The following is a 10992-nucleotide window of genomic DNA, read 5'->3' on the forward strand; positions in this document are numbered from 1 at the left end:
CCCCAATCAACAACTGACAAATAAGCAAAAACATAAAAGATGCACAAAAATAACCTACAACCAACTACATCAGATTTGAACTCAAAGAGAAAGAAAAAAATGCTAAAATTACTGCCAGACCCAACTGGCCAGAGAGCCGGCAAGACCTAATCGGCCAGACCTAGATGGCCAGACCCACTCGCCAGACTCAGTGGGTCTGGCCTGACCCTCACCCTCTCCGGTACCGTGAGTCACCTTCTCTGGCGCCGTGAGTCACATTTTTCAGCCTTTAGGATGATAAAATCCCTGGAGTGTTAACCTTCTACTTTTTTATTTTAGTTTTGAATCAAAAAATGAGTTTTGTGGCATTAAAAATGGGTTTTGAGACATTAGAATCGGGTCATGGCCAGAGAGAGAATACATAGCCAGCGAGACCCAGCCAGTGGGTCTGGCCAATTTGGCCGGATGAGTCTCGCCGGATATGGGGTGTTGTTGTTCGGTTTCCATTTTGATTTGGTGTTTTTTATCTCACTTTAATTTGTTGCATTTGTCTTGAAATGATGATGTGTCACATGTTGATTGAATGCTGTAATATGGCTTGTTTACACTAGGATCTAATAGTAGGAGCTCTCAAAGAGAAATGTTATGCTTATAAAATAATTCTTAAACATGATTAAAAAGAAAATATATTTAAATTTTAAAAAATTTAATTATATTGTGCCATATTATCTTATAAATATTATTTTATAAAATATTTTATAAGTCTTAACATTTTTTATTTGTGAATGGTGCTGCCAGCTCTCACAGTCCCTCCTATTTGGGCATCCTACCTTTTGATAAGAATAAAAATTTTGTTAATTAATGTGAATTTGATTTGTGATTAATTATTTTTAATTTAAGTGATTTGTTTTATATTTAAAGTCACCTTAAAGCTATATAAATAAAATCATATACTCAAATCACACAATGCCAAAATGAAAATAGAACTTTAGACGGAACCACTTAAAATTTGTGTTCTCTCTCTTTTCCTTATTTTTATAATTTGTGTTATCTCTCTTTTCCTTATTTTTATTTTATTTTATTATCAATTTCTATATACTTTTCACATGCCTTATTTGATTAACGATGTGACCTTTTTCATCCTTCGATCATTACAGTCTTTATGTTTTCAGAGGTCTCATCATCTTTAGATTCTTATCAAAATGGAAGCAGGTAAGCTGACGTGGCTCATATTCAGCTGCATACCATAATAATAATAATAATAATCGGTTTAATGTGTGTACAATTAACTAATTAAGATTTAAGAGTATAGTATAACTAATATTATATGGACTATGTTATTATTTATAGGTTTAATATCCATTGTCCAATTAATAAGCTATTTAAAAACATTAAATTATATGGTACTAATTAAAAAAAAAAAAAAATTGTATTAAGTAGTATTAGAATATAAGTAAATGTGTATTTAATATTTGTATTAAATTGTGCACAATTCCACTGGATAAGCTTAATATTATCCAAAATTGTATTAAATCGGTTTATATATGTTTGGGTAATTTTTAAATTTTGTGTGGGAAACAGACTGAAGACCAAATAAAAATACAAATAAGGGGCGGCGCCCCTTACTTCACGTTTCATAGTAGCTAGTGGCTGTTTGTCTTGATTTCAGATTGATGACCAAATCTTGTGACCAAATCTTGTATAACAAGTTATATAACTTTATATAAATTAAATAGAGATTCCCTTGTATTTGTCTTTTTCATCTTCATTAATGCTTTGAAATCACGACAAAATTGTTGATAATGATCAAACGATCATATAGCTGAAAACTAAAAGCTTATCCAGTGGAATTATCCAAGTGGCTATTCATGTTGCTTAAGATGCCAATTTCTACTAGACAATTCATTTCTAGAGTTAATTTTGGTGTCTCCATCACCCAAGATTGTGTTTTATCCTAGACTTTTAACATCGAGAGCATAATTAAATATCCTAAATTTAGAAAAAGTTAGACTTCTGCAATTTATTAACACGTACATATTAAAAGAGTTATTCATTCCCCTTGGATTTAACCAAAATTTTCTTATAAAATCTGGTAGATAAGAGCAATCAAATGAATAGGGTTACAGATTTTTAAACTAGGTATGTTAAATATATTGAATAATATATTAGAAGCGGAAGAAAAAGAGTGAAAAGGGAGAGAGTGAAAGCATACAATAGACTACATTGTATTGACTCTAATAATAATAATGAATACAGAGACCTCTATTTATAGAGAGGCAAGTAACCTAATAAATTAAGGAAAAGTAAACCTAGTTGACTAATAATACCTAAAGAAGTAAATAACATTAACATAATATTCTTAACATCCCCCCTCAAACTCAATGTGTAAACTTGAGTTTGGATAGACGAAAAGGGAAAGAAAAAGGAATTCGCCGAAAAAGCTGCTTGTGCCGAAACAATTGCCGAAGTAACGTCATAAAAGTTGTTAGAGACCGGTTGATTATGCCTGAATTTGAGCAATGAATTTAAGCTGGAGCTTGGTTCACTTGGTTGTAATTTTGACTTGAAAACCATATACTAGTAATGAAGTAGCTTGCCTGGTCGGCTGAGAAAAGTAGGTTCGGTTAAAAGGAGCTTGTTTGGCCCGTAACCCTTGGACCGTCTCGCCTTGTCGGCTGAACGAAAGTCTGACCCATCTAACTAGTAGATCGTCTCGCCTGATCGGCTGAGATAAGCAGGGCCGGTTGAAGAAACTAATCATGCCTGAAACCCTTGGACCATCTCGCCTTGTCGGCTGAACTAAGTCTGACCCATCTAACTAGTAGACCATCTCGCTTGGTCGGCTGAGCTAAGTCAGGAGAAAAATGGCCGGTTGAAGAGGCTAATCATGCCTGAAACCCTTGGACCGTTAAAAGGTCTGACCAAAAAAAATTCTCACTAGTAATGGATCAATGGCCTAGGAGAGGCTGCAGTGACCGGTGATGGCGGCATTTGACAAGGCATAAGTGGGCCGGTTGAAAGGGGCTTCTTTGGCCCGAAAACCCATGGACCTGAGGAAAGATTGGTCTGACCTGAGAATGCCTACCGCAAGAAGAATGAACCGAATTGAACTGCACCAAAGAAAATGCTATGGAACCAAATTGAATAATGCATGAACCAACTTGAACCGCATAAAACAAACGCCTAAATTTGGAGAAGAATCTTGTTTTCTGCCATATAGAGATGCCAAAAGCAAAAATAGACCACAAATTTGAAATCAGGACAAAAAATTGGGTAGGAAACACCTGGTCAACTTTTTCAGTGGTCAAAGTCAAAGTCAACGGTCAAGGGTCAAAGTCAACACTGACGTGGCACTAATGACGTGGCAAGTTCAGACTTGACACTGATGACGTGGCACGTAGGACTGACGTGGCGATACTGACATGGCACAAGGCTGACGTGGACCTGCTGGCATGGCACGCGTGGCTGACGTGTCACGTAGGGCTGACGTGGCAGTCTGGTGCAATGGCGCGTGCGGTACACACGCGAACGGAGGCGGCATGGTCTTGGAGCGTGGATTTGACGCGCGGAACTTCTATAGGCGCGTGGGGGCACGTCCAGCGTCGTATGGAGGAGATGGAGCCTGTTATGGAATCATTGAGAGTAGATCTATCGATCGGTGGTCTTGGAGAGGCGATCGGACCACCGTGGCGGCTGGTGGCGGAACTGCAGTGGTGGAGCAACCGGAACTTGAGGCGGCGCGTGGAGGCGCATCCCATAACCTTTGGCAGCGTTCTGGACTGAATTCAGACTACCGGCAGAAGATCTATGGCACGGCACCGCAACCTGGCTGATCCATCGGACGTGGCGGCGATGAGGCTGTGTGTGGCAGCTATAGACTGAGCGGCTCCGGATTTATAGGCTGGCACAATTTTGTGACTATAGGCAGTAGAAAATTTGGCGGCGCGTAATGTTGGGCGACGAGACTGAAATTCTTCAAAAGGAAAACGCCAGAAAAGACGTTTATTGAAGGTCACAAAAAAGTAGCTCTGATACCATGTTAAATATATTGGATAATATATTAGAAGCGGAAGAAAAAGAGAGAAGAGAGAGAGAGCGAAAGCATACAATGGACTACATTGTATTGATTCTAATAATAATAATGAATACAGAGACCTCTATTTATAGAGAGGCAAGTAACCTAATAGATTAAGGAAAGGTAAACCTAGTAGACTAAGGAAAGGTAAACCTAGTTAACTAATAATACCTAAAGAAGTAAATAACATTAACATAATATTCTTAACAAGGTAAAAGTGCACTTTACCTCTCTAAAGTGTAAATTGTAAATCAATTTTTGCAATGCACTCTCCAAAGTTTTAAATTTTTTCAATTCCGCCTCTTCATTAGTCACTGCCGTCTTATCTGATAGAACTATGATCACATGACCCGCACGTGATCACTTAAGTCTATTCTTTCCCCAAAATGCCCCCACCCACGCGGTATCATCTCTGAAACTTTCCCTTTTGAAATTCAAAATCGTATCATTTTTCTTGTTTCAAGAAGAAGAGGAAGAAAACGTTGAGAAATATGACCATCACTCTTGAGGATCTGAGGGGTGGCTCTCCTACTCTATGTGGGCACTTTAATAAAATCAAAAAGGAGGTTATAAGAGCTGTGGGTGAGAATGAAAACGAGGTAGAAAAGATGCTAACCCAGATGATCTTGATGGAATTCATTCAATTCCACCTGAAAAAGAGAAAGCAGTACCTAGAGAAGCATGTGGAAAAGAAGAAGAAGAGGGTGCTCTTGAAAATTATACCGCCCAAAAAGCCATTGGAGTCCGCACCCAACAACTCTAAAAACATCATCCAAAATCAAGAAAGAGAAGAAGAAAAAGAAATGTCGAGGAAACTCAAGAGCCAGAGGAAGAACCTGACAGAGATCAAACAAGCGGTTTCCAACCAACTACCTTGCATACTAACCTCGTTCAAGGACAAACTCATGGTGTTGCAGGGTTCGAACATCAAGCTTGTGAGGGTAAAGGATTAATCGTGTGGGTAGAGGCATTTTGGGAAAATAATGGGCTTAAGTGATCATGTGCGAATCAAGTGATCACTTTTCCGTCAGTCAAAATGGCTTTGACTGACGGATAGGTTGAATTGCAAAAACTTTAAATTTTGGGAGTGCATTGCAAAAATTAAAATACTTGAGGTAGAATTAAAAATCGACTCAAACTTAAGAGGTAAAATGTACTTTTCACTTAAAAATAATAACAAACACTTTCAATTAAAATTGTACGTTATTGTCAAAAACATCATCGTATGTAACAAGATAGATATCTATTACTATTAGAGAGGAAAAAAAGCACACACACATACACATGCAAAAGCAGCCGAAAGCCATGTTTACGACTTCCTTTCCTCTGTCGTCATCTCCCCCGGGCAAGACGAGTAGATTGAAAGCTCTTTCTCTGGCCCACCCTCGAAAAACTTAAGAGAGGTGGAAACGCGTAGCCTGACCGTTATCATTTCTTCTAGAGGCCACACACCGTTCAAATAGAAAGAGCCGCGCAGTACCCCACAGCTTTAAAACCTCCCATGGCTTTCCAGCTCTTTCATAAATAAACCTTCTTTGTGTCAAAATTTACTGAATTATTGCGAAAATGGATATGCCTAAGCATTTTCGGCTATTTTTCTGGCTCTTGATCATCGTCGCCATACTTCAACAACCAAGAGCGTCAGGAGCCAAGGCAGTGACACTCAGAGATCATCAACGAGGTAAGCAAAAGAGCAATCCCTCCCTAAGGCCAAATATTCGATTAGTGTTATAGAATTGATTGGGATGATATATAATATTGTGATAAATTTATAGGGTACTCCAAGGCATTTATTGCGACACTTGGGCTTGTGTGCAAGTGTTGTGATGGCATGGGAGGAGAATGCAGAAGCACGTGGAACTACTCTTGCCCTAAGCTCCAATGCCTTCCATGGAAACATGCATGATCGATCACTAATATTATAATGAATCTACTTTCATGTTATTTGCTATGTATCCTATATGACTATAGTCTATATATATTACTATGTATATCTTCTATGCTTGTTATAGGCTTAGCCTTAGTAGTATGCTCTAGTTTATTAATGAGATGGGAAAGGCGTGGTGATTAAATAAATAAATGATGTGAAAATTGTATTAATTAATTACAGAAATCCAATCATATTAATTCAAAAAAAAAATTGTCCACATTTTTATATTATTTAAATAACTTAATAATAGATATCTCAATTTTAAAGGTGGTAATTCATGTTTGCGTGTCGGGTTCGACTTGTCTCGAGTATAAATATAAGATTATATAAGTCAACTGTAACTCAACCTATTTAATTAAATTGGAGGCAATGATATAAGACTATATAAATTTGTCTCGAGACGTGAGTATAAGACCATTTAACCCAACCTATGAAATTAAATTAGTACCGATATGGTCAAATGCCAATTAATTGATCGACATGGGAAGCGAATGTTGCGGATAATAGGCTAGTAAATGATGCACTTTTTCTCATGGATGAAATGGTTCTCATAGAGAAAAACCCCTCAGTATATTAATGACATTTAATTCTTGAACATATTGTTCGTTCAAGTTTTTTGAAGACTAATAAACACTATCATTTCATTCCAATCAAATGGAAGTGAGATGCAAGTGTTACAAATTACAATGCGAATCAGCACTTATAATTTAAAATAAAAAATAAATAAAAAATAAAATAAAATAAAATAAATAAATAAATAGACACAATGATATTGGGCGGAAGAGCAGGATACAATGATATTGGGCCGGCCAAGAAAAAGTCTCGTGCAGTGATGGGTCTTGTGCGCTGGCATGGGATCAATTGGGCACACATAAGATGACCTGTCCAACCCAGATTGCTTGGATTAGCCGGGATACATATATCCGGGTCTTTGGGCAATTTTCCGGTGGGCTTTCCAAAACCTAGTCCGGATCTGAAAGAAGACAATCCTTGACTGGGAAGCCCAGATTGAGTAAAAAGACTTTGACTCGAGTGAAAAATTAATGGGTAATTCTATTATTTCTTTTCAAACTACTATATTTTTTTTGTTTTTTTTTTTTGACATGTCCACACAAGGGAAGGGGGAGGGGGGATTTGAACTAGTGAACTCCGCTTCATTAGGCATAGTCCACAGCCGATTAAGCTACCTCTTGGAGACTTCAAACTACTATATAATTGACAGTGTTATTCATAAATTTTTAATTATAACAATGTATCCTCTAAACTATTAAAATTGTCAATGTTCCCCAATGACGAAACTAACCTTAATAAAATAAAAACAAAAATTCTAAAAAAAAAAAAAAACTAAAACTTTAAAAAATAAACAAATAAATGAAATTCATCGGGTGGCCAAATTTATTTATTTTTAAAAATTATTTTTTATAATAAAAAATTATATATATATTAAAAAAAAATCGTTTTCTTAAAAAGACAATTTTTTTATTAAAAAAATCGTTTTTTTAAAATAAAAATTTCAGTTTTTTTTTAAAAAAAATTAAAAATTAATTTTCTTTTTCTTTCTTTTGAATTTATAAAACTTTTTTTGTCTTATTGAAAAATATATAGGGTTATTTTTGTCTTTTTGCTAGCCTTAGGGAACATTGACACTGTTTTGGTAGTTTAAAGAGGACATTATAAATTAGATGGTAATTTGACAAGGGTATGTAACCTTTTACCAAAAATAATTAAAATTCTACTAATAGCAAGTCAAACTGATTCAGCTGAAGTAAAAACATGTTTGCAGTCGTCCCCATCCAAACTAAGAACAGACCAAACTGGAATGAGACAGAAAACTCGGGATCAAATTTGCAATTGACAAGACTAATCATTATCAAACCCAAACAATTGCTCGTACCTGAAAGAAAGCAAATAAACTTGCTATCAGCGAAATGAATGATTAATAAATGATGAATCGAATATTGAATTCATTCCGCTAATAGCAAGTTTATTTGCTTTCTTTCATAGTATCAGAGATATTTCTTTTTTGTAAACATTTATTTGGAAACTTTTTTTTTTTTTGCTTTTTGTAGCCAGATTTAGCTGCTACTGGAGTTAACATTTTAGCTGCTTGGTCTCCCATTTCCCCAACTTCTGAAGTGGATGTCGATAAGAGAGCACTATCATACAATATACAGTCATTTATTAAACAGCAATTGCTAAATTACACGTAACACTTTTAAAAACTGAATTAAACAACAATTTATTAAAATAAAAAAAAATCTGTCATTTATTAATGAAGTTAGTCTAAGTCAAGTCTATCCAAAACCGAACCCAACCTTATTGACGAGGGGCACTATTTTTATAACGGTCTTACAATCATGGAAATTAATTTACCTTTTGAAGACAACATCAGTAGTGCGGAGAAGGTCTCGAAAGAATAGTTCAATCGGCTAGAAATCACGATTTATAAAGTGGAGATTATTAGTTCGAATCCCCCTCCTTGCGAAGGAAAAACCTCAAAAGTCTTGGTGGAAATCTTGTGGTTGGTTACTGAGAAGGACCCATATGACTCCTCTACTCAGCACAGCCAATAAAGCCATGGTTCAGGAATCAGAAGCATCAATGAAACGTCCAGAGGGTCCAATTATCGCTTTCAAGCCTATCACCCTTGGTGCCATATTTTTCTAGTCCTACCTGGAGGAGTTGGAAAAATTAAAAGGCAAGGTCCTACTCCTTAATTGAGAGCAAATAAAAAGAAATGGAAGACTGCGTCGCACATTGGGGGCGGCCTTATCTCATTGGAGAAGACGAATTTTGTAAACGGAATGGCTACGCTAATAATTACAAAAACTTAGTAGGAGTACACTACAATTTTTGAAACATTAGAATCAAAAATAAAAGAGAAGTATAATTTTAGAGGAGTAAAATGTATTTTTTTTCAAAAAAATGATGATAGAGACCCAATTATTTTGCCCAACTTTAAATCAACTTTTGCCTTATTTTTTATTTTCTTTTAAAAAAATAAAAAAAAAATGTGTGAAGCAATAATTTTTTTTTGGTCCGTCTTTTATTTGGTATTTTTTCAAAAAAATAAAAAAAAAAATTGTCTTTTTCTTGGTCTTTTTTGGGTCCTTCAATTTCTAACACGTCACCAAAGGGTGACGTGTCAAGTCTGACATGTCACAAAAGTTTTGGTGACGTGTGAGTTTTTGACACGTCTCCCAAAAAAAATAATATTTTTTTTTTCCGAATTTTTTTTTTTATAACTTCATTATAAAAAATAATAATAATAACAAAAAAATATTGTCAGAGTTTCAAATCCCAAATCCTCATACCTACAAATTTTGGATCATCAATACCACTTACACAACTTTCAGGAAAACAAAAGTGTTGAAAATAACAAAATGCTTTTTGACGTCATGACATTAGATATAAGAAAAACTATAATAATCATGATTATTGGAGGTTTGCAGTGCTTCGGAGCTCATCTCCAACAAGCCTCGCTTCTCCTTCCTGCATCACAGTTCCCACTTTCATTCAATTCAACTTTTTTGCCTTCTAAAGCATAATATATAGAATTAAGTATGACCAAGAATTTTTTTTTTTTTTTTTTTTTTTTTATATATTCCGACCAATTCAGGAGAACCAAACAGATCGAGCATAATAATCAAATATTTCCTATTTATGAACAAACAAATAGATCAAACCAACTTTCACAACAAAATATCCCATAAGCTCAATAACACTATCAAACAATGTCAAAAGCAGCAAACCCAATCCAGATAAGAACACAAGCTCAAATAAATTTACTAAAAGAAAGACCTAATTGACCAGCAATATTGAAGCTTTAATGAATGGAATGGCCAGAGTGGGGCAGAGAATCAAGCAAAAATCAATGCATAAAAAGAGAAAATTGGAGAGGGTGGAAGGGAGAAAAACCCAAGAGAGGGAAAGAGAACAAAAATTGACAACAGATCGAGGAGATTCACACCTTTAAGCTGAAAGTTTAAGAGAAACTGTTTTTGGTTTTACTTAACCAACAACAGCAAGTGTATTAAGTATTTATAGTTATAGGCTCAAGAGTAATTACAAGGGGAAAGACTAAACAAAACTTTACAAGATTGGTAAACCACGAAATGACTAAAAAGGTAGAGAAAGGAAATTGAGGAACTCAAAGGTGTGCTGAGTTGATGGCATTGCTTGGAGGAAAATCAGCCATAACTTAAGGAGTTGGATTTGCAGCAAGAAATGGGGATGACAGGCTGCTGCAGGTCAACAGGGATAGGTTGCTGTTGTAGTCTACTGGTGTGTGCAGAAGTGGGGAGCAAGTTTCCATGAATTGGGGAAGAAAAGTTGCTGTGATGTGAAGTCCTTCTAGTGGTTGCTGTAGGTGTCAAGATTGCATGAAAACTATGGTGTTTGTCACATGTATTAGATGGAGTTTTTTTATTATCCTTGGACTTCATTTGATCTTCTGGTTTACTCTTAACACCCCCTGCAAACTCATGGAGGGAAGACCATGAGTTTGTCCCTGAGAAAGCAAAACCTTGCAGCAGTGTGACCCTTGGTGAAGATATCTGCAACTTGGTCAAGAGTGGAGAGATAATGGATTTGAATGTCACAGTTGAGCACTTTTTCTCGAACAAAGTGGACATCTACCTCAATATGTTTGGTGCGTGCATGAAAGACTGGATTAGAGGCCAAAGCAAGAGCTCCTGAGTGATCACACCAGAGAGTGGGAGGAGAAGGGAGACTGATGTGGGGTTCCTTGAGAGTAAACCAGAAGATCAAATGAAGTCCAAGGATAATCAAGAAACTCCATCTGATACACGTGACAAACACCAATGTTTGTCACGTGTATCAGATGGAGTTTCTTGATTATCCTTGGACTTCATTTGATCTTTAAGTTTACTCTTAACACCCCCCCTGCAAACTCATGGGAGGGAGGACCATGAGTTTGTCCTTGAGAAAGCAGAACCTTGCAGCAATGTGGATTCAATGAGACTGGTTTGGAGCTTCTCAGAAGGAT

The 10992-nt window shown here is 36.1% G+C and overlaps 1 protein-coding gene across 1 annotated transcript in view; it reads right to left on the reverse strand.

The window, feature by feature from the left end:
* Nucleotides 1-9276: 9276 nt before the first annotated feature.
* Nucleotides 9277-10992, reverse strand: part of LOC132185300 (PR5-like receptor kinase) — a 15309-nt gene continuing 13593 nt past the window's right edge. Inside the window, exon 4 of the mRNA XM_059599093.1 lies at nt 9277-9476. Within this exon, the coding sequence (XP_059455076.1) occupies nt 9420-9476 (57 nt within the window). The 3' untranslated portion in view covers nt 9277-9419. The remainder of the gene's footprint in view (nt 9477-10992) is intronic.

Source organism: Corylus avellana, chromosome ca6 (assembly GCF_901000735.1).
Source record: "Corylus avellana chromosome ca6, CavTom2PMs-1.0".
Taxonomy (NCBI): domain Eukaryota; kingdom Viridiplantae; phylum Streptophyta; class Magnoliopsida; order Fagales; family Betulaceae; genus Corylus; species Corylus avellana.